Source organism: Marmota monax, unplaced genomic scaffold (assembly GCF_021218885.2).
Source record: "Marmota monax isolate L192 unplaced genomic scaffold, Marmota_monax_Labrador192_F-V1.1 WCK01_AAM20220418_F8-fsc00001, whole genome shotgun sequence".
Lineage (NCBI taxonomy): Eukaryota > Metazoa > Chordata > Mammalia > Rodentia > Sciuridae > Marmota > Marmota monax.
Window position 1 is genome coordinate 53506458 of NW_026693777.1, and position 24686 is coordinate 53531143.

The 24686-nt window shown below is 35.8% G+C and overlaps 1 protein-coding gene across 2 annotated transcripts; it reads right to left on the minus strand.

Annotated features, from left to right (window-relative positions):
• Positions 1-1580: 1580 nt before the first annotated feature.
• Arpp19 (cAMP regulated phosphoprotein 19) lies at positions 1581-20061 on the minus strand. Of its 2 annotated transcripts, XM_046461299.2 has the most exons (4): positions 19969-20061; positions 19680-19734; positions 9550-9672; positions 1581-5612 (listed from the first exon to the last, which is right to left on the minus strand). In XM_046461299.2, exons 2-4 carry the CDS (start codon positions 19722-19724, stop codon positions 5442-5444), a joined length of 339 nt encoding a protein of 112 aa, XP_046317255.1. In that variant the 5' UTR covers positions 19725-19734; positions 19969-20061; the 3' UTR covers positions 1581-5441. The 2 variants fall into 2 exon arrangements, with proteins under 2 accessions (XP_046317255.1, XP_058440791.1); XM_058584808.1 differs by lacking the exon at positions 19969-20061 and having other exon boundaries at positions 19680-19839.
• Positions 20062-24686: the final 4625 nt, after the last annotated feature.

Sequence of the window (24686 nt, forward strand, 5' to 3'; positions counted from 1 at the left end):
CCTTGCTTTTTTGAAAATAATATTTCCTCGACCTAAAATGTTTTCAACTCATCTCTAAAAGCCACCTCTAAAACTCATTCTATTTATTCCTCAGTCGAAGAACTTATTCCTCTAGACTTCCTGGAATATTACTCCTATCTCTCTTGAGGAATGTACTATTTTCTACCTTGCATTAAATTATATACAGATATATTTCACTTCTTAAAATGTGTGCATGGTTCATCACATTTCATTTTTTCCATATCCTTATTGGCACATTATGGGATTTGTTGTTACATATGCATACATGCACACAATAAATTTGGATAATATCATTCCCTACTATTTCTTTCCCTTCCCCTGGTCCCTTTCCTCTTTACTGGTCTTCCTTAAATTTTCCCCTTTCATTTCCTTTTCACTCTATGGCTTTGACATATGAGAGAAAACATACAACCCTTGACTTTCTGAATTTGTCTTTTATTTCACTTAATATAATGTTCTCAAGTTCCATCCATCTTCCTGCAATTGACATTTTTCTTTATGACTGAATAAAACTCCATGTGTACATATGTCACACTTACTTTATTCATTCATCCATTGATGGACACCTAGGCTGATTCCATAGTTTGGCTATTATGGATTGTGCTGCTATAAACATGGGTGTGCATGTATCACTACAGTATGATGACTTTAATCCTTTATGATGAATGCTGAGTAGTAGTATTGCTGGGTCATATGGTGGTTCCATTCTCATTCTTTTGAGGAACCTCCATACTGACTTCCAAAGTGGTTGTACTTATTAACAATCTCACCAACCATGTGTTTCTTTTTCTCCACATCCTCTCCAGCATTTATTATTGTTTGTATTTTTGATGGCTGCTATTCTAACCAAAGATTGAATCTGTGTAGTTTTGATTTCCATTTCCTTAATTGCTAAAGATGAACATTTTTCATATATTTGTTGGCCATTTGTATCTTCTATTGAGAAGTTTGTTTAGTTCATTGCCCATTTATTAACTTTTTTTTTTTTTTTTGGGGGGGGTGTTTAAAGTTTGAGTTCTTCATATATTCTAGATATTAATCTTCTGCCAGAAGAGTAGCTAGCCAAGAATTTTCTACCTTCTCTTCACATTCTAAATTGTTTCCTTTGCTGTGCACAAATTATTAAATTTGATGCCATTGCATCTATTAATTCTTATATCCTGAGCTTTAGGAGTCCTCTTGAGCAAGTTGTTTTCTGCATCTTATGTTGGAGTGTTGACCCTATATTTTCTTTTAGGAGTTGCATTGTTTCTGGTCTCATTTCTAGGTTTTTGATCCATTTTCATTTGACTTTTGTATAGGGTGACAGAGAATCATCAATCTTTCTATATTCAATACTAAAGTGTTTTGTACGAGACTGAGACGAATCACAATCTGAAACCATTTTATTACCTTAATTACAAAGCTTTACCAAAAAAAGTTGACTGCTAGAATTTCATTGTCATACATTTTTGTAATTAAAACAAAATCTAAAACCACCAATAGTCAAAATTCTGCATATACAGGTATTTGAACTTCAGAAAATATTAGCTTTAAATAAGACAAAACTGCAAATCCAATCAATAGAAATTAGATCAATTTATTTATTTATTTTGGTATCTCACAAGTATAATTTTGGAAGGGCTGTTTGACAAATTTCAGCATTAACTGCCAACTCTAGACACATTTAACAAAAAAGGCATTTACTCTTGGCCTTTTTAATACAGGCATAATGTCCTATTGCATAACAAATGCTAGAGATTCAGTAGCAGATTTGAGGGTGTAATATTAAAGGAATAAGATGTTTTCTTTCAAATGCCATTTAATTGATAAATAACAGAATACAAGCAATACATTAATGGCTATCATGACCACCAGTGATTTGTAGAATAAAATCCATAGACCTACCTACCCAGAAGGCTGAAATTAGTAAAAAAGTATTCAAATTGGTGTTTTTATCCTTAAATTCAACAATCATAGAGTTCCTTTGATCCTAATTTTATAAGGTGTGGTGGGGATTTGGGGAAAAAAGACAGAAGACTGGCAGTGCATGCTGAGTTGGGACAGTGGCTCATATTAGTCATTATCTAGATTAGGATGTTTTAGAAAATGTGACAGGTCCTAAATTTTGGCATATTGGGATGGATATTAAGGATTAATAATTCATTAGCTCTAAAAAAATGGGCTTCAGGGAGGAAATGAAAAGTGGGAGAAATATGCTTGTATGCTGGGGAATGTGAAAAGGCCACCGGAGAAACTGCTTTGGTGACCACTCAGAAATGCTCTTCCCATATACTACCTGCTCCTGATCACCAAACACCAATTTTACAGCACAATTTAAGTACATACTACATTTCAACTTTGATAAAATTACACTATTTGTATTGTATAAGAACATAAATGTGATTTAGTAAAAAGTACCAATAAATATTAGAGGTATACTTTTGTTACATCAAGTAAAAAGAGCAACTAATTCTCACTGCTGAAGTAATAACAAGTAGAGGCTCTAGAGGCCCACCTTGATGAATAGTTAAGACATATTTTTAGGTCAGCAGCACAAGATTATTCAACAATTTTGTAGACTACAAACATGTTCCTTCCAATTCATCAAACTATCCTATTTCAATTTGCCAAGAACTCTTTAACTATTTTAGATGTAGCCTTCAAGAACAAAATGTTTGTCAAAACTGTACTATCAAAAGAGCTACTGAACATGAAACGGGAATTTACTTCAGATGGTAGCCAATTTTCATGAAGTATTTAATTCCAACTTCAGTTTACTCTAACATTAACTTATGGCAAACAGGACAATGATTAAAATTAGTCACTTTTCAAACCACGACTTCAAAAAAGTAGAAATTAAGCTCATCTCATCAAAATTTTCATTCAAGCAGTGATTAAAGAGCTTGCAAAATGCTTCAATAAACTGAGATTTGAGGCAGAACAAAAAATAGAAAAATTTAAAACCTCTCTATCCCAAGCACCAATGGAAGCTAAGCAATTAATTATATCTACAAATCCTTAATGACAGGTCTTTCCTAATGGGAAATCCTGAGATTTTAAGCACTGTGACTTTACAGAAGGCAGGTTGGTTTAATGAGTAACTACTTGTAATAAAAAGACAATCAACAATATTTTATTTTTGGGCACTTACTCAGTATTTCACAGATCCTCAACAAGTTTTGAGGTAGGTTAAATATTGTATTTTACAAACTAACACTCAAGCAGATGTTATGTCACTTGTCACAAACTACAAGAGTTCTATCATGGTTGGGAATAACATGGCCTCTCTGATCTTTCAGATTAATCTTTTTGATGTTTGGATTTAATGGTGATAGCTTGCAAATGTTCATGGAAAAAAAAGGACTAACTATAATAGAAATTCTATTTAGGGCTATTTAAAAATTCTTAAATGGATCTTATAGTATAAGTTTACATACTATGGAATAACATACTTGGTCTCATTACAAATATATTCATATATTTATATATCATTGATCCTTAAAATTACAAATGAGCACAGTACTGATTTTGTTGCTTTTCTGCCTTTGGGGTGGGTGGCGAAGGAAGGCAATTAGCCTTTAAGCGCAGGTGCTATGTTCAAGGCACCATCTACTATGATTTGGCATCACAGAAAAGCAGTTACAAATGAAGCCAAGACCTAGAAAAGATGCCTGGATCCAAAAGAGGATTTGTGCAAGTCAAAGATGAAGAGAAAAATAGTATCAGTTCTGTCTAGCAATCCTCATTATCCTGCTACCATATTACAGCTTGTGGGAAGAGCTCTAAGACAACAGTAAACCTGTCCTAATAAAGTGTTAAAGTTCTAACTGGATGAACCACAAGTAAAATTAAATTCATATTTTATTAAAGTGACATCTCAGAAGCAACTATCTAAATGTTTTTCATATGAATAAATCTTAGCTATCATGTATGTTACTCGTCACAAGCCTAATTCTTAGTTCATCATAATTACTTGAATTTAATTCAATCTGACAGATTCCTGGGCCAGTTCTCTCAACTATTTGTTTCATTATAAAATTTTTATTTAAACAATTGTTAAATGCCAATAATAATAATAGGGTTAAGTGGTAAGTTAACAACTGAGAAATGAAAGAGGGAAAACACCATTATTGTGTTACAAAATACAGCATTCAGCACAGCAAATTAAAAAGAGTAAGGCTACAGATGCCTATGCTATCATATAAACTAAATAGCCCAAATAGTCAAAAGAAGCAAAGACAGAAAAGAAAAGTTGGGTGGTGGGGCAGGGAGGAGAAGAAAACAGAAGGCAGAATATGGAAAGCCTTTTACTCTAGTGTCTCCAAAGTTAAGTGTGGAAGTAAAAAGTCTGTATACTTAAAAAAAAGTGTGTATAAATTATATGAACTGCAATTTTCGTAAAAGACAAAATGAGATCTGCATAGGACAAAAGATATGCCTAAGCAACATATCATATTTGCACAAGGCCACTGAATGTCATGGATATTAGTAACAATTGTAAAAGCTTAATTCTACGGCAGACTGAGTGAAGATGAAGAATTCAGTTTGGTATTCTATAAGCCCAAGATTGTAAACTACTCTTATTATATAAAAGCTATAAGGACATATTTTTTTGTGTAGGAGGAACTCTTGTGCTTCTCGATGGCACATTATCTACTTTCTAATATGTGAAATTAATACAGACATTTATGAAAGGTTGTGCAAAACTACTGTATTTACAAAAATGGCACAAAAGTGAATTCAACAGTTGATGCACATGCATACTTCATTCACATCTTCAACAATGAAAGGTATTTAACACTACAAAACTAAATAAGAATACTAGCTTCAATGGCAGCTGTTAAGCACTGAAGTCACGTAAGTTACACCAGAATGGGCAAATATTGCCCAAGTAAAATTCTATTGTTAAAGCTGAAACAGGTTTAAGGCCATTCAAGTTCAAGCACAGTTATACAAATCTTTCAAAGCCCCTCCTATTTTCATTTGAATTTGTGATCCTTCTTCAAACTTGTGGCTTAAACTTCTGTTTGACAAAATCCAGAAGGAAAATACAGAAGAAATCAATACAGAGGTTACATTAAATAAGAGTAACATACACAGCTATAATTAAGATAAGCGAAGAAGGCAAAACATTAAAATTGTAAAATTTGCTTATTACTTTTTGGAACCTATATTAGGAGTTAGGTAATATATACAAATATTTTCAAGTAGATTACTTATGTTGCTCTAACATGTCCTTTTCATCAGTGCACTGTTAAAACTAATCAAAACCTCTACACATGTATATTCCCTTACAATAGCAGCACACACTATCGCTACCTGCAAAGCCGTCAGTCTCATTTAAATGACTTAGTGAATGAAAGGAATAAAAAGTGGATAAGTAACATATGAGGAGAAATAATGGGAATTAGAAAATTCATGCAGGTCAGCTCTTTTAATCAGCCAGCCAGCTTGCTAGCAACAAGGGATGGTTTCCGTTGAGGAAGGTCCTGTGGAGTGGGAATATGGTCACCAGTGACCTCTGTCTTATCCGGGGCTGCAGTAGGAAGTTGCTTGTTCTTCATCTTTGCTTTTGCCATGTTGTAATCCCCAGAATCAAAATATTTTTGCTAAAAAAAAAAAAAAAAAAAAAAAAAAAGCAAAAACCAAAATTCAGATTAATGTTTTCATAAACATTAGACTGATTTAAGACATATTTGCAACCCTATGCCAGTATACAATGAGTTAATCTAAATAAATCTTAACAGGAAATTAATAGGATGAAACAGCTATGATTCTCTATTGATTTCTAGCATAAGTCAACAACTGAGAACTCAAGCCAGAACTCTTTCTTCAGGCTTACTTGGACCATTCTGACTTTAATATAGAACCCCCAAGACTGACTTGGAAATAAAAAGTACTGGACTTAGTAAAACATAAAACTTTAATTTACTAACAGAACCACCAGGTGGAAATTCTTGCTTAAATTATTTTGAAAATAAAAAAGCATAATTTACCAACTTGCATTTAGGATATGCTACCCACCTTCCAATCAACCTCACACCCATTAAAATTATTTTAATTGTTGATATTCCATCCTTTAGAATGAGCATTTTTCTGTAGGAATTTAAATCATATTTATGTGATCACTACAAATTAATTTGGAATGAAATGATGGCCTGAGTGAAGAGGGAAAAGGTCTCATGGGATGCCTCCCTTTAGGGACTATCCTTTGAAAAGCTTTATCTGGCCCATGGCCAGAAGGTTTAGAGTTAGAAACTGCTTCTCATACTGGACATTGAGGGCAGGGGTGCTTTATGTCTGAAGTATACCACTAGTATTTTTTTTTTTTTTTTTTTTTGGAGACAGGGTCTCACTAAGTTGCCAAGGCTGGCCTTAAACTTGCAATCCTCTTGTCTCGGCCTCTCAAATTGCTGGGATTATAAGTGTGTGCCACTGTAACCCTGCCTTTCTGCATAATGTTTTTGTTTTGTTTTTTGAGAGAGAGAGAGAGAGAATTTTTTAAAAAATATTTCTTTAAGTTTTCAAAGGACACAACATCTTTGTTTGTATGTGGTGCTGAGGATCGAACCCGGGCCGCACACATGCCAGGCGAGCGCATTACCGCTTGAGCCACATCCCCAGCCCCTCTGCATAATGTTTTAAAATGAGTGTAGAAAAAAAATTTCAGAACTCTGATGCACTGTATATTAAAGAGCTGCTTCTGAATTTAGTGACCTCTGAAAGAGAACAAAACAACCTGTCAAATTTCTTACTGTCAAAAGTACAGAAAGAAATTTATAGTGCAAAGTTTAGGCAGATTTTTGCCAATTTAACAAACTCAGTTTCTAATAATAACTATCTTACAATAAGCAAGAGTTCATCATATAAAGATCTTACTTAATTACAATTTAGACTGCTCTGCTTGGGGGGAAGCAATTAAATTTATTTAATATTACTAGATATAAAACTAAAATCCTTACACAGAGATCAGCAAAGACAATGACACAGCAAAGATGTCAGATAAAGAAGTCCATGCTTTAGGTAGAGGTGAACTAGATTGATGTTTTTCATACTGGGATACACAGATACAGTCTAAGGGTGATATTAGTTATCTCTAACAATTTCTCAATTTTTGTGAGTTGTTAAATAAAAGTATTTTTTAATTCACCAAACATTAAGTCTGATTCATCCGGATTATAATCTTATTAAAAGGTCCTCTTCTCACTCAAACGCAGAGGCCATACCTAAATTGGTATTTATAATAGCATTAACATAAAAAAAAGTGACTGTTTAACTTTAAAGCCATGTTTCTTAAAACTAGATCCTCAGTCTTCTTGGATCAGATGTGGAAAATACAGGCTAGACTGCTTCTTCCTAGCCTCCCCCAGCTCTGACAGTCAACATGAGCATGATGTGCATAATCTTACTATTAAAAGCCTCATGATAATATTATATAATGTTAACATCATAGTGTCACCAATGGGTACAATAACACATAAAAAGCCTTATAAAATCTAACGCAACCCTCTAAATAACAAAGAAACTTGCCAAGCTTACTAACTACTGTGACAGAGTAAAAATCAAAACCCAAAACCCCATGATTCAGACTGTTTTTAAATCAAGACTTTATTTCCCATATATATAAAAAATCATTGACATTCTGTCAGAATACCAAATTAATCTGAGCTCACTTCTCAACTTCTATATAATTATTTCTTGATTCAGTTGGCATTTTCCTCATTTCTCACTATTATCTATAACACCAAGAGGCAATGTATGTAAATTCTGACCTAAAGATGCTTAAAAAAATCATAAATAGTTGAAGCTAGAGGAAAATTATAATGACAACAGTCCCAACATACTGGAGAAAAGCCTGTTAGCTTATAATTATGCTAAATATTAGCAAAGGTTTTTGTTTACAAAAGATTAATAATCAGTCAAATTGAAATAATAATTTAATAGTCAAAGATGATATATTTAACATTTATTTCATAACTAAAAACATGCCCGATGGGACAGTTTTATATTTAGACTCAGTACATGTACATTCCACTTAGCTAGGTTCATAGAACAATTTTCATTCTATTTTTTTCTATTTATCTCCAATATTTTGATCTCTGTAATTATGTTTTAAAATATCCACATAATATTCTATTTTGTTGACTTATTAAAATTTATTTAACCATCTCTACTATTGAAAAGTGATGTTTTTTTTAATTAAAGCTACAAGGGAAAATCTTGAAGATATTTTCCTTATCTTTTTATTAACTCATTAGAGATTATTCATTTAAAGAAAATGAACATATTTAGTTGTATACACTACAGTATAATTTACATTTCATTGATTTCTATCATGATAAGCACTTTTCTTTGTGTTTATTGACTCTGCTAATATCCGTTATATAGGGGTACCTTAATGTTTTTCTTAAAGTTCACCCCCATTTTTCCTAATAATTCCCCTGTATTATGTCTCATGATATAAAAGTTTTACATTTTTATAGAATTACTGTAATTTTTCCTTATCTTATTATTTCAGACCTGTGAATGTCATTTCATGTAAGAGTAAACTACACCATTCTATTTTTTTTGACACTTTAAAGAATCATTAAAACATTCTTTTGGAATGTTTTACATGCACACACACACACACACACCCAAACTCACACACACTACAGATGTTGTTTTTAGTATACAAGCAACAGATACCAGTATATTTAAGAAGAAACACGATATGGCATCTCATTTGGTAAACAATTCTCTTCCATATATAATATCTCATCTTTCCCTGATCCCTGTATGGTAAATAACTGAAATGTGTTTAAGCTTAATATGGAATCCTCTAATTTGCTTTTCTTTCTTCTTTTTTAACAGAAATAAAGAAAAGGGTTAGATGAAAAAACTTAACAAACAGGTTCAATTCATCTCATTATTGAGAAATAATGGTTTATATCTCACACAAAAAGATAACAAGATTTTGAAAAATGTATTTCCAGTAACCTGAACTACCTAAATTACAGTATGAAAATTGTATTAGAGTAACTGTGAAACCTATTACCAAAGGAAGAGTAAGCGGTGCTTTATCCGTGATCATTTCATCCAAACACAAAGTATTTTAAGCCTTTGGATATTGTAGGAGAATCACTTTAAAACAGCTAAAAGTTAAAATATATGGGCAGCAGGGTAACTACCAGCTTCTGGTGAGCATTTGCTTTTGCAGCAAAGAAAGAAAGGGGCTATGTAGCATAGGGTAGGTTTCAATTACACACATATTACAAAGAGAAAACCAAAGTAAACATGACAAAAATACTAATATTTTAATATAAGTGGTGTGTCTGGATTCTGTTATCTTCACTATGCTACATGTTTGAAATAGTTCATAATTTAAAATGGTAAATTTTAAATTCTTTTCAAATTTATGAAATGAAAAGTATATTGAAAAAAGGTATACACAAACATGCATCTGCTAAGTACAGAGCTAAATATGCAGACACCCATTTCACAATCTGTCAGTACACTGAGTTCAGAAGATTTTAAATATTTGAAGGTTTACACATGACCACTTACCCCTTTCTGCAATCGTTTCCTTAAAAAATCTGAACCTCCAGGCTTTTGTCCCAGGTGAGGATACCTTGCTTTTAATTTTGCTTCTTCAGCTTTCTCTGGACTAGTCACTTTATCTTCCATTTCCTGAAATAATTTAAAATAAATTACTTCTTTAGTACAACTCAGTGATTTAAAATAATTCACCTTTTAATATCTGGATTCTGGCTTCAGTTGCTAAATGCCAAGTAACACAGCATCTAAGAAATCAAGCACAGAAGCCTTTAAAGCATCTCTGTCTTGTTTTTCAAATGTTCCATGTGATAGCTCTATTATAGCTGTGATGCATGTGTAGCACCCCACACACTGGATAAAAATATCAAGATAGCTCAGCTCTAAAGTCTTGCTTGCCATTACTTTCCAGTCATGTATAATACATTTATAGTTAGTCACCTTCTATGGAACTCTTCAGCTCTTTGTCTATATTTAGAGAATTTTCCTAATACTGCAAAAATAAAAAAGATCTTTTTGATTTTCTACTTATCTAAAATTATGTTTGATTTGAAGATCAATGGATTCTTTACTAGAAATTAACAGCAGCCTCCTTATTAGCATATTTTCCTGAACAAATTAATACAGAAAAAAACATTTGTAAAGAGATATTATTTTCAACAATCCTCATATCTGTTTTATTGCATAATTTCCCCCATGTTTAAAATAACAAACTGTTCATATCAAAGATCCCATTCTTTAATGTATCAAAACCTATTTTCTGATAATAGTCTATTTATTTTTGACACTAGTCTTGATTTAGTCTACATTTTTTTTTTTGAAGTGCCATATGTTATAGGGAAGCAGTATTTATCACGTCATAGCAAGCACTGCACAAGAGAGATTAGTCAAGAAAAACAAAGCTGTCCTGTGACTTGTAGGTTGGGTAACTGGCAAGGCACATTTTCTAATAAATTCATTTCTGCACACCGGACCAACAAAATCATAACTCAGCATATTTGGTTCTTCTGGATTATTTATGAAGTAAAAAAGCAGAAATGTTAAATTCATAATTGTCAAACTAACTTTTTTATACAGCAAGTAAATCACTTATCTAGGAATTGAAACAAATGTCATATAATTTTTGCAGATTTTCCTCAAAATTACATTCATACATTTTATAATCAGCTCTATTTGCTTGATGTATTGTCAATACTTTCTTCATTTTGAACAATTTCCCTGTGTTTTGTCATACCCTATTATCAATCTTGGAGTATTTGGGGAAAAAAGTATTGCTATCCAAAATACCTTGTTTTCCACAGGGCTTCTTCTTATATGTATATTTTCCCTTCCTGCTTCAAATTTCCTACTTACCTCTTTTATGTTGTAGTTTCATTTGTCTATGTTGATTTTCACTCTCCTTACTGTGGTTACATAATCCACTCACAAGATGTACACAAAATTCATCTTCTAAGCCCAAGAAAGCTGATTTTAGTACATATGTAGGTCTTCATTAACACTTTTATTTGAAGGTGCTGGGATTGAAGGCAGCAGTCAGCTTTGGGTGCTCAGCCAGAGATATTACAGACTTCAAATAATGGTGTTTCTACCAATCATTGCATACCAGAAAGGTATAAACCAGAGAGAGTCAGGTGCGAGGTATGGTATGTAAAAACTGCTGCTTCCACTTTCACCTTAATCCTATGGTATCTTCTGGTATATAAGCATATCAACATGCTTTCCTTAGGAGTTTTTCTAGAATGATTTTAGATATTTTAAATGAGATTTTTGCTTCAATGCCTTTAGAATCTAACCCCCACTTTAAGATAAGATTATACTGAAATTATCACAAAACTTGGAGAAATAACATAAATTTAAGGTTAATAGTTTAGAGTGGGAAGGTGGGCACTTGGTTGGCAACCAATCCACATTCATCACTGCACAGCTGCCTCTATGGCTCAGTCTTTACTGCAGATAATTCCTGTAGCCAAGGGTGTTCCTACTACTGTAATTTGTAAGTGGAAATGGAAGGAGGGACCTACTCTTGGTTTTCCTGGTACAGTTAATTTTAAATGAGTGATTGACAAAAACCCAAAGCTGACTGCTGCCCTTCAATCCCAGCACCTTCAAATAAAAGTGTTAATAAAGATCTACATATGTACTAAAATCAGCTTTCTTGGGCTTAGAAGATAAGAGCTTTCCACTTTTTCCTTTGATTTGAAACAGGAGTTCTCTAGGTCCCTGTTAGTGCAACTTTGTAGATGGATTCAAAAGTTGATGCATTAAACACCAAAAAAGGGTGTTAAATGCAACAAGGGTAAAGATAATATTACTTAAACTACATATTTAAATATGGCAAATACTATTCAAGACTTCCACAATATACTTTTCATGAGTCACACAAAAACATTCCTAACCTTCCTCAGATGTAATCAGTTTTAGGACATTACTGATGTTAAGCAAGTTCAAATGCTTGAACATTCAACTAACATTCTGAAAGACTTCCTTGGTTGGCAACCAATCCACATTCATCCTTCTCGAGAAGTCCAACTACATTCCCCAGAACAAATTCTTATCAGGCCCCACCAGTGGATGCCACTGATGAAAAGGCATGGGAAAAAGAATCCATTCTACTCCTGGTGATGCTACAGACAATGGCCAACAGCAGTAGCCCCTGTGAGTTCCTGCGGCTTTAAAGGAAGTTTATAGCAGCTGCATGGCAGTGGACATAGAGTTAATGGACTTCTCAAGTGATTATTCTTGCAAAGTCAAAGGCTTTGTGCAATCCTCCAATTCTGGAAACATAACCTTCCCCACTTCTGCTCCTTTATCTCTAATCTCATCCCAAGACATGTTCCTTTGTTTGAAATATGTAGAATGGTTTCTATCCTGTCTTCTCACAGGAATAAGATCAGGTAAAATGAGCAATTTATCTGTGTAGTTGTAGTTCAAAAATGGAAAACAACACAGAATCTGGTGTGAATACATGTTTTTGGACATGAAAGAACTCCTAGACATTTACTTCAGCTGGAATGAAAACAAATCTCCAAAAAAAGGTTTGCTACAAGAAGGAAATAGCAAACAAAGAAATTGGTACATATGCACATATACTGAGAAGTCAATATTCTAACTTGAAAGTCTTTTATTATGTGGAGTTTAAATAAAAGACAGGGGGCTAGAGGTATAGTTCAGTGGCAGAGTACATGCATGAGGCTCTTAGTTCAATACCAGTACCAGGGGAAAAAAGGAAAAGAAAATACCATATAGCAATATAGTATATTTTAGTGTTTAAGTATTCTCTAGTATTGTATCACTTATAAGAGTTTATAATATTTACTTTACTTTTAGTTTATTTAAAGAGGCATAAAAAAACTTTAAGGGGAACCAATTAACCCACAGAAACACAGTATATAACTTCCAAACTAAAACGGGGGTAAAATGGACAACATCAATTAAAGGGTGGGGCAGGGGGAAAGATCCGTGGTGGAGGTATCGCAGTGACAAAAAGAAGCAAAGATCAACACGGGAGAAACAAATCCTAAAATGTCATAAAATGTCAATAACTACAGAAACCATAGACAGAAAATAGACTGACCATTTAAATCCAGCAGCTAGATTTACCAAAAACAAACAAACAAACAAACAAACTAATTAATTAATTTATTTATTTATTTCTGGTCAAAAGTCTTTAGTTAAAAAAAAATCTAAAAATGAAAGAACACAGGTTAAAAATAAACATGGAGGGGAGGACTAAGTAAAAATATAGAAACTAGTGAAATAGAAAATACAATATAGAAGATCAACAAAAGGGAGAAGAAAGACAAGTTTAAGAAAAAAGTATTTCTTAAAATTTAAAGCCCTAATCAAAACAGAGATGGTACACCTAACAGTTAGAATTTTGAATTTTTTGCTGTAGGTTACAAATTGAGGAAACAGAAACCCAGGGTACAGTAACTGATATATGCTCATAATGGATCTAAAACAAAATATACCTTAAGAAGCATTATTAGAAACAAAGGATCTACATATTAATTCCTCTAATAAAATAGCCTCAAAATATACAAAAATTTATAGAACTATAGGGAATAATTAATGAGTCTACTTCCATGGAATTCAACACATCTTCCTCAATTATCAATTGGGGTGGGGGGGAACAGACAACATACTTGATTTTAATTTATACCCTAAAATTAGAGAACATATATTCTTCTCAAGCACCAATGGAAAAATTGACAAAACAACCAGGTTATAAAGCCAGTCTTAACCATTTTCATCTATACCACTATCTCTGACTGCAATTCATTAAAGTATGTACGTGTGTATGAATCTAACATTTGGAAATTAAAAAAAAATTACTAAATAATTCACAATTACAAAAAGAAATCTGCTAGGAGTGGTGGTTCATGCCTCTAATCCCAGATACGCAGGAGAATGACAAGTTGGAAGACAGCCTGAGTAACTCAGCAAGACCCTGTCTGAAAGTTAAAAAAAAAAAAAAAATTTTTTTTTTTTTTTTTTTTTTAAGAGTTGGGAATGTAGCTTAGTAGTAAAATGCTTACCTATCAACATGCCAGGTCTGGGTTCCCAGAGTATCACAAAAAGAAAAACTAAAAATCATGACTGATAATAAAAGTTATATATCTATATGTGTGTGTATGTGTGTACATGCGTGCACACATACACACACATAACTTTATTATAAACTTATAGGATAAAAAGGGCTTATATTAAACAATACAGTTAAATGTCAATGACCTATAAGTACACAAAGAAGATTAGGGGTGTAGCTCTTAGTGGTAGAGCAGTTGCCTGGCCCATGAGGTCCAGGATTTGATTCCTCACACTGCCCCGGCCCCAAAAGTCAAAGAAAGAAATGAACTCAAAAGAATATAAAGAGAATAGAAACTAGTGAAAATAGAAAATACAATATAGAGGATCATCAAAAGGGAGAAGGAAAGACAAATTTAAGAAAGAAGTATTTCTTAAAATTCAAATCTGGTTTTGAAGTTTTATTCTGAAAAAGAAGCCTCTTCATGACTACATTTTGGAAACAAATGCTGGAATATAAGTGGATTTACTTAAATGGTTTCTTTCTCTTTCTTTTTTGTACCAGGGATTGAAACCAGGGGTGTTACGACTACTGAACTATATCCCCAGTCCATTTTTTGAGCCAGGGTCCTGATAAGATGCTCTCCTGTCACAGCCTCATAGCTAAGTAATTTCTAAGCCAATGATCGGGGGCAGTGGGAGCAGTGAGTGAGGTATAAGAGAAACACTGGCAGAATTCTGAACATTTCCCTATAGGATTACAAATTGGGAAAACAAGAAACACAGATATATGTGCTCATGATGCATCTAAAACAAAATTCAAGAATTTAAAAATAGTAATCCTCTTTACAAAAACATATACCCCAAAGTTGTACACTCTACACCTAGCACAGGACCTGACATTTATCAATGTTAAGCACATGTATGTTTGTGAATCATACTATCAAGATACATTTGAAATCCCTTCCGTTAATGGGGTGAAAGTAATAAATACATCTAACAAAGGTTTTCAAATAATTAAGGATTATTTTATATTCTATTATAGCTGATGATTATTTCTGAACAATAGAATTTTTCAATCTTCAGCAGAAGTTACATAGTATCAGCAATAATAATCTGACCACTCTCAGCAAGTTCTCTATCTGCTCAGCAATGTGTTCACAATGATAGATGAATAAGTAGAAAGGATTAAGGTTTACCTCTAGACTTAACTTGCTATACACAGACCCAAACATCCACTTTGAACAGACAACTTGAGCCTTCTAGTGACCAAAGATTGTTATCAAAACAGCCCCACAAAGATACCAAAATTAACTGCAATTTTTTAAAACCTGGGGAAAAAAGCAATTGATAGCCACTATTTACTGGGGATATATGGAAACGGTCATGCATCACTTAACTATGGGGACAAGGTCAGAGAAATGCATAGTTAGGCAATTTTGCCACTGTGCAAACATCAGAGTGTGCTTACAACAATTAAGATGGCTGTCACTAAGTGATATAATCATATGGGAACATCATAATGGTGTCACTGTTGGCCAAACTGTGATTATGTGACACATTACTGTATATGGGTACTTAAATATCCATTCTCCCCTCTTCCCTATCAATTTTACTTATTTTATCAATATGACCAAGTGAAAAATTAATTCCGCAGTCTCTTTTGCAGTTAGGCATGACCATGTGACTAAGTTCCAGCCAAGAAGATATAAGCAGAATTGGCATGTGTGGCATCCAAAAAGCCTCCCTGAGGGAAGAGAATACATCATTTGCCCTCTTTGTCCTTTCTGCTGAATGAATGAGAATAAACTTGAACTGCCATATTGGATCATGAGGTGATATGCAAGAATAGCAAGAAATGAGTCCTAACAACTTGAGCCATACTCTTAGCCCTGGACTAGCCTTTTCTGTTGCTTCTTTGACATGAGAAATAACTTCTGTCTTCTTTAAACTATTATTTTCATTTTCCTGTCACATGTAACCAAACCTAATTCTGATTGAAACAAACGAAACAAAAACCAATCTGCTGTATGCAAGACCCTGTAGGGAATGCAAAGGTACTCAGAATTTTTTTTTTTTTATTTTTTTTTTAGAGAGAGAGAGAGAGAAGGAGTGAGAGGGAATTTTTTTTAATATTTATTTTTTAGTTTTCAGCAGGCACAACATCTTTGTTTGTATGTGGTGTTGAGGATCGAACCTGGGCCGCACGCATGCCAGGCGAGCGAGCTACCGCTTGAGCCATATCCCCAGCCCAGGTACTCAGAATTTTGACACACAAAGAGTTGGTCAAGAAGAGGAGTTATGGAAGAAAATATGAAATAAGTTTGAATTGCCAGGCACATCCGGCTGAATTTCTGATGATGATGAACACAGTAGAAACTTGCTCCCATGTGCACATAAAGAAACCCAGAGGTTACAGGACTTGTTCAAGGTCACCCAGCCAGGCAGTCTAAGAGTGAACCTTAGTTCCCCTGACACTGCCTTTGAGAGAATCTAGAGCTGAAATAGGAATCAAGTTTTTATAAGGAACTCTTGTTATGCAGCACATAACCATAATTTAAATAATAGTTCACTTCATCTACTGTGCAGAAAAGCAAAAAAAGTGTATCTTTTAACTGACAGATATATTTTAGTGGAGAGCTCTACTTATAGTTACCCTTTCTAAAACAAATCACACTTAGTTTGATGAATATCATATAACCTTTAGAAAACTTGCTATTAAGATCCTTAAAAAAGTTTAAAGTTTAACACATACAGTGTTAGTTTTTTTCAGATTATTAAAGAGAGTATAAGCTTTTTATACTGTATTACCATCATCTATCCCTCTTTTTTTTCACTATAGTACTAGCACTGCTATTTAAATTGGAGCAATAGTTTCAAAAGTTCTGAGGATGACTCAACCAACAATTTCTGAAAATACTAATCATTATGCTACTAGTACGGGAGAAAAGAAAGAAAGCAGAGGGCCTTGAGTTTAAGGTGCTCAAGATGAGGTTGCACAAGCCTCTTAGTTTAGTGTTATTAAAAGGGGAATTTACAGATGACCATGAGGATTCTTTAATCTAAAAGAAAAATGTAAGTATATCCAGGCATATGAGTTGACATTCATATCTAAGTACTGTCAGGACTTGTTAGAATTTTCATCTGATAGGGGTTCAGCAGACTTTCCAACTGTCCAGGATATCAACTAAAAAATGGAGCTGAATTCAAAATGTAAATTTATCTGTGACTCTAGAGTTAAATGACCTCAGATCTTACTCTTTATATATATATATATATATAGAGAGAGAGAGAGAGAGAGAGAGAGAGAGAGAGAGAGATTTTAGTTGTAGTTGGACACAATACCTTTATTTTACTTAAAAGTGGTGCAGAGGCTAGAACCCAGAGCCTCATACTTGCTAGGCAAGCGCTACACTGCTGAGCCACAACCCCAGCCCTCAGATCTTACTCTTAGAGAACTGAGTTCACCATGTAGCCAGGGGATAGTGAACTTGCCATCCTCAAAAAGTCCCTGCATCTTAATAATTGCTACCATATACTCAATATATTGGACATTTAGTTTCAGAAAACACCAGCCACACAGAACTTATAATTTAGACTGATTTTGTTTGGCGAAAAGTTAAAAGCTAGTAATTTATAATTTCTTTGCCTGCAGATATTCATTGATATCCCAATTAAAAAAATGGAGTCTATCTGATGTTATTTTTCTTAACCTTGGTACCATACTACTACTCAAAGTAAGAAATTGTTGAGTTGCCATTAATCTATGCAGAGTCCAGCTCTTTATTTTTTTCTGAGGTTAATAGGCTAATCTATCATAGAATCATAAAAAGTATTTTTAGCTGAATACTTTGGCTTTAATTGAAAGGTCAACTGGGTACACAAACAATAACCCAATTTTTTAGGTCATCTAACTGTTCTTCCAAAGAGAAGAAACAGGTGATTTGGCTCACAGAAACACAGAAGTGACTTTGCACATTTTCTTCCTGTTTAGGGATAGTATCTATGCCACAGGCACTTAACATCTACAGCCAATCTTCAAGAAGGGACATTGTATTCCCAATAGACTCTGGGTGGTATTAATGACAGCAGCTAAAAATCAAAGGACCTGAAATAAATGTTTAATGTAGACGATCGTTAAGACAAAACATTCATGCTATCCTTAATATTGTTAGAAGATATATGAGGCTGTTCAGATTAAAAACATTTACACTCCAGAAATCAATTCCGCAGAGTTAGGCAACTAACAGAGCTCATCAAAGAAAATTACCTAGAATACTACTGTGTACCAGAAGTCAAAACTGAGTTTGATTACAGTATTTAAGATGTCACTACAGACATTGGTTTGTTATTTTGAATTTATTTTCTGAGTTCCTAAATCCCAATTAATAATGAACACAATAATATCTTATAATAAATAAGCCATATTTAAAATTAGTTAAGTCTGTAACCCTTAACCTATACATACTCAAAAGTCCGTCCTTTTTTTCCAGAGTGTGAAAAATATCCTATAATTTTCACTGAAATATTCCAAAATAATGTAATTTGTTCTATTATTTCTGCTATTGATGTCTTCTTACTTTTCTTCAATTACTTACAGTTAACATAATTAACACAATTATCCAATTCAGGAAAAATCAACATAGTCCAGAACATATGGAATCAAATTGGTTCAAAATAATTTCTAAGCTGATCAGGGACATGGATGAAACATTAAGCATAAACCCTTGCAAAGGCCAAGGGTTTATTCTACCCAAATCCTATTTAAGGAAATAGTTTGATTTTTTATCAAAAATAGTTTGGTAACTCTCCATGAACAATTCAGGAAACAAGATACCATGGAACTTCTCATTTCTTAGCCATATATACGAAGGAAGGCTGGACTATACAAATATTGTGATGGCAGGGGCAAGTATTAACCCAGATAAATAAAGATTAGATCGGAAAGATACTACAAATTAGTTTACAACTAAAATATGGAATCAGGAGACAAAAAAAAGTAGTTTACAAAATATTCTTGTGATTTCATTTAAAACTAACTTAACAAAACTTTTAAAGCTCCAATCTTTGGAGTTTTGGTCGCGCACCATTGGCAGCCCCTACTGGCTAACGTTTTTGAGCTACATACTATGTGTGTCTCCTTATTTTTGGCCTCACAACAAGCGTAGGAAACAAGAACTATGAATGTGACTTTACAGATGAAGAAAATGAAGGGCAAAGAGTTTAGGAGCTGACTCTGGTCACCGGATCACAAGGGTTGGACTTGAAACCCCAGTGCAAGTCTACACCCCGGCCCAAACCACCTCAGCCGCCTCTGGAGTTGCCCGCACTTTTACCACAGCTAGTGGATGCTTCGGCGGGAAAAGGAAACTTCCTAAGCAAAGTGAAGCTCGCAGGAAAACTCAGGTTCCAACTATTAAGCACCGAGTCCTTGGCCCTCCGTGTTTTTAAAATAATGAAAACGGACACATCGAGTGTTTCAACGCCCAGCCCGCTGGCGCCCATCCAGGTCGGGAAGCCCGTCCTGGGTGTGGAGCCTGGCAGTCGAGGGCCGGGCTCCGGGCGCGCCCTCCGCACGCGGCTACCTAGGCCCGCAGCGCCTAGACCGCACTTACTTTCTGCTCCTCCGCCGAGGCCGCCTCCGGGACTTCCGCGGACATAGCGTTCCCTCTGCAGACAAGACGCCGGGAAAAGATGCGATTACCGGGTGGCCGAGGCCGCCCGGCTACCGCCGCCGCCGCCGTAGGCCTGCCCGCCTCCCGCCCTGTTCTCCCGGTGCCCGCCCGGGCCGTCGCCCGCCCGCCACCGTTCCCGCCGCCTTGTGACGACACGAGCCTCGAGCGTCCGGCCGGCGGCCGTCCCCGCCCGCCGCGGCCCTCCCTCCCCTCCCGCACCGCGCCCTACCTGCCCAGCCGCTCTCCTACGGCTCCGCGACGACCGAACACTTCCTCTTTCCTTCAAAGGTCGCGGCTGGCGCCCTACCTCACATCCGTTGGAGGCTGCCGGATGCTTCCTGGGAATTGTAGTCTGTAAGTGGAGCCCTGCCTCCCCGCCCTTTGCTGACTACTCTGAGCCACCTGGTTCCCGCAACCTTCCTGTTTCCACCTTCCACCCTCCCGGTCTCCTCCACGCTGTCTGCTCAGGAGCCACACGTGGGCACCACACAGCTGTGCTTCTCCTTCACTCCGCTCGTCCTTCAAACCTCCAGTCCTGGGTCCCTGCTTCAGAACCCTTCCTCCTGATCCCGCACACTAGGTCGGATCCACCCACTAAATTAGGCTATCCCAAGTCTGGAAAGTAACTCCAGTAACACCTTTCCTGTTCAAATAAGCCACACCAAGGTAGGGATCTTGTCTGTATTTCATTTGGGACCCTCTGAGACCTCAACATTTTCTATTCAATAAATAACGTTTGTTCACTCCCACAACTTTAATGAAAATACCGGCATCCAATTCCCCTAATTTTCTTAACAGCCAAATGCCATAGCTTTATATCTTTCTACTTGACATCTGAATAGCTGCTGTCAGTACACGGTGGTCCCTCAGAAACTTGGAGACAAGACTGCACTCTGAGAGTTAGTAGTAAAAAGATAAAGATGATGAAATGTGGGTGAGCAATCAAAACACTGTGTGGCTGGATAAGGAATTTGGAAACCGTCAAAATTCAACCTGGAAAAATTCTACTGGGATCGCAACTTGAAAAAACAAAAAGTAGCATTACATTCCTTTTGGAGAATAAAAGGATTCCAGAGGCCTACTCTTTGACAAAGATATCCCTTAATGTTTCAAGCTGGGTCAGCTGAGAAACTCCATAAGATTAACTACATATGTTATCCTGCCACATAAAGTAATCTACTGAAAATTTGCCTTTAAGCAAAACTACGAAGAGAAAGGTGAAAGCACTTGTTAGACTAAGTGGAGCACCTAACAGTAGTATTGCTATTAATAAATACTGACATTCTTAAATATATATCTGTATATTCTATATTTGTGATCTTTAGTTAAAATCTGACGGCCAACACACATACAGAAAATTGGTATATGTGACCACGGAGAATCTGCTTCTGAAAGATAGTGACACTTGCATGAAGACAGTTTGAATTTCTGGGGGATGGACTTTGGTCAAAGAAGAATTCACCAAGTATAATACTTTATTGGGGGACTTGTCTGGGAAGCCATCTTTCACAATTAACACTACTCTGCATCATCATGAATCATGTGTCTCCATGTTTAAAACTGTGCTGATCCCCAATACTCTTTTTAAAGCTCTCTTCTCTTCACCCCTAGCAGATGATTCTCTCATGGTTTCTCTGTCTCTCTCTTCTCTCTTTAACCATTCCTTCATAGTCTCGTTTGTTGAATCTTTACCTGCTTTTTAATAAGCAGATTCTAATAGTTCTGTCTTTGGATCTAGTGCTGCACTTTCTGGAAGATCACCTCCCACTTTGTATCTTCAGCTATCACCTGTATATTCTAGATTAAGGCTAATAGCACTTTCTGTGATGATGGAAATACTCTGTGCTAAGTAAAATAGTAGCCACTAGCCATAATATTGCTTTTGAGCATTTGAAATGTAATTAGTACAACTAAGGAACTGAATGTCTAATTTAAAATAATTAGCCACAACAATTTTTTGAATCCTACTTGACAGAGTTGCAATGGTAAGCTCCAGCAACCAATGCCTAACTAAAGCTCCCTCTGGTGATTTTGATGCATATGTGCAGAAAATATGTTCTTGGCTTGGTATTTGGTGGGTATATAAAAACTTTTAAAAGATCAGGGATATTTTTGAAGGTTAGTTGCTATAGCAGAACTGTATGTTCTGAAAACTCTCAATGGCATTTGCATGCCTTCTGGCAGTATACTAAGTTGAATAGCCTATGAGTTGCTACAGGAAATTTCTTCCTAAAGTTTTTTGTTTTAAATATAATTTTTTAGTTGCAGATGGACACAATACCTTTATTTTATTCATTTATTTTTATGTGGTGCTGAGGATTGAACTCAGTGCCTCAAACATGCTAGGTAAGCTTTCTACCACTGAGCTACAACCACAGCCCATTGTTGTTGTTTTATAAATCAAGATTATTTTTCATTTTCCCCATGATTAGTATGCATTGCCTTATGCATAGCTAATTATAAACTGTATTTCTAAGAATACTGCTGAAAAGTGTATTTCTTGTGGAAAAACAATAGAAAAAGGGCAAAATGCCAGCATAATATAGTGAAAGAGACGCAAGCTTCAACCTACATTTGAATTCTGGCTCTTCTACAAACCATCAGTGGAATGTTGGGCAAGCTATAGAATATCCATTGTCTCTCTGACGTATGGTTTTAAGGATTAAGTGACCTGCAATGCCCAGCACATTACAGGAGTTCATAAATTCTCTTCCTCTTCCCAGTGTCCAAGTTTCAGATATATCCCTCATAGATAATTTATGATGGAATAGAATCACCTGATTTCAATGTCATGTAGGGATCGTCTTAGGCAATGAGACGATGAATTCCTACCATTCTGAAAAGCCAACTAGACTGATCTGTTCTTGGTTTTGGATGATATAGTGTGTTATATACCAAAATTTCAAGTTATCACCCCTGTGAGGTGGTAGCTACAAGAGCACAAATGAGGGAGGGGACTTTCACACTCATTTTATATACTAATGCAGTGAGAAATTATTAAAAAATAAACATGTATTGTAAGGGTAAAAGAAATTGAAGTTAAAGTGTAAAAGACTGGGCATTGTAAATTGCAAGGCCTGAGTTAAAATGTAAAGGACCAGGTATTGTTAAGTTCCTATGCTACATGCAAAACCTGAAATTCCTGTAGCTGTTAAGACAATGCTTGGAACCGCCCAGTAAATATTTCCCCTGAATGCCTGGTTGTTTAATAACTTAAGGGCCCTGTGTGGCCTTGCACGTAGGCATCGCAGGGCCTGGATCAATCAGTTTGAATGTGTACCCTGCTTTAGAACTGACCTATCACCCCCGCCTGACCTGTTCCCGCCAATGAATGAACTAATCATGTTTAGGAGTTGTTGTTTGATTTTCCCGCGGTGTATGATGATTTGTTAAAGGAGACTGTGATGTATGTAAAGTCCCCGCCCTCCCCAAAAAGTGTACTTAAGCGTTGCTCAACCCCTGCTCTGGGCTCTGGGCTGCTCTCCTTTCTTGAGTGAGCACGGAGCCCCAGCATGCTGGAATCTCAATAAACCCCTTTTGCTGTTGCATGAGTCGCGGTCCCTTGGTGGTCTCTTCCTCCGACGTTCGACGGACCCTTACAGTATTACAACTTTTTTACAAAAAAAAATTTTAAAGGAGAACAATTGCTTCATTCACAAAATTAAATAGGAAAGAGTGGTAATTCCAAAGATAAAAGCTTTGAAGGAGAAATTTCCCCCTTTTTAACTCTCTAGGATTAACAGAGATCTGGTGGGAAAAATGTCAGGAGGGGAAATCTTTTGTTGAACATCTTAGTTAATTTCCATTTTTATACTTATGAGTATATATTTTTTTCATTCTCACAATAGATTTTAGCATTCTGTGAGGATGGCCTTAGGCCTGAGCCTAAGCAATTCCATTTTAAAAACTCCAGTGTGAAACCTTCAGTCTCAGCAGTCACACCTAATGGAGCCCTCCAGCATGATCCTCAGACAAGTCATTTTCCCTTACCCTGATAAACTGGGGGAAGCCTCTGGCAGGCTGTCCTTGCCTGATAAGAGGGAAAAGGGAGAAGATCAGGGTGGAGACCACCAGACCAGATGTTTCTGACCCCAGGGTAAATGATGTCATGGAGAAATCCAGTGGTAGCTGATCAGGATTGAAATGGGGATCAAAAGCCCCAAAATTTAGTATAATAGAACTGATGAACAGGGATTCAGTCAGCCGAAATAAGGATGCACTTGATCTGAAGGGCCTGATGAGGACCTGGACTGACATCTCAACTTTTCTCATCTGCCTGATCCTTTGCATCTTCCTCACCGCTCTCAAAACTTTACCACCTGTCTGGACGTTTGTGAGAGTCGAAACTTCTCCCTATGACCCTCTCCTCAAACGGTCATCCAGTTTGTTCAGGACCTGATCACCACCAGCCTGAGTGACTGTGCATCTGTTGGATGTAAAGCCTAAGGCTTGAAACTTTTGATCTGACACTTGAACTTAGCACGCAGAGGGAATGTCTGTCATGAGCCTGTCATGATTGTGTTTGCAGTGCTTAGAATTAATCTAGAATTGTTTGCTGTGAATTAATTAATCTAGAATTGTTTGCTGTGAATTGATTGCCTATTGCAATGCCTAGCATTAAGGATTGTCGTTTTCTTGATTAAGAACCTATAGAGTGAAATTGTATTAATTTGAGTGAGTAAAGCATTGAAAAGGGATGAAGCAGGTGGACATTCATTATTTCTCCCCCTCAACTGCATACCTCGCAGTTTTGCTCCTTGTGATACATTCCCATCTAAGAAAATCCCCCAAAACTTTTGCAGACTACTTGTTACCTATAGTTCCTTTTTGAAAGGAGTTATAACTCATTTTTAAAATCTTCAAAACTGCAAGTAAACCTGCAGTAAGTGGGATCTCTGTTATTTACTGTTGGTAGCAATATTAGTTGCTGCTGGAATCTCTACCTGC

What these genes read in the sequence shown, in the direction of transcription:
- Arpp19 (XM_046461299.2), bottom strand. Translation starts at nt 19,724, where the DNA reads ATGTCCGCGGAAGTCCCGGAGGCGGCCTCGGCGGAGGAGCAGAAA. An exon ending in CCTCGGCGGAGGAGCAGAAA is followed by an intron (nt 9,673 to 19,679) that starts GTAAGTGCGGTC and finishes AAATTATTTCAG; the next exon opens with GAAATGGAAGATAAAGTGAC. An exon ending in GGAAACGATTGCAGAAAGGG is followed by an intron (nt 5,613 to 9,549) that starts GTAAGTGGTCAT and finishes TTTTTTTTTTAG; the next exon opens with CAAAAATATTTTGATTCTGG.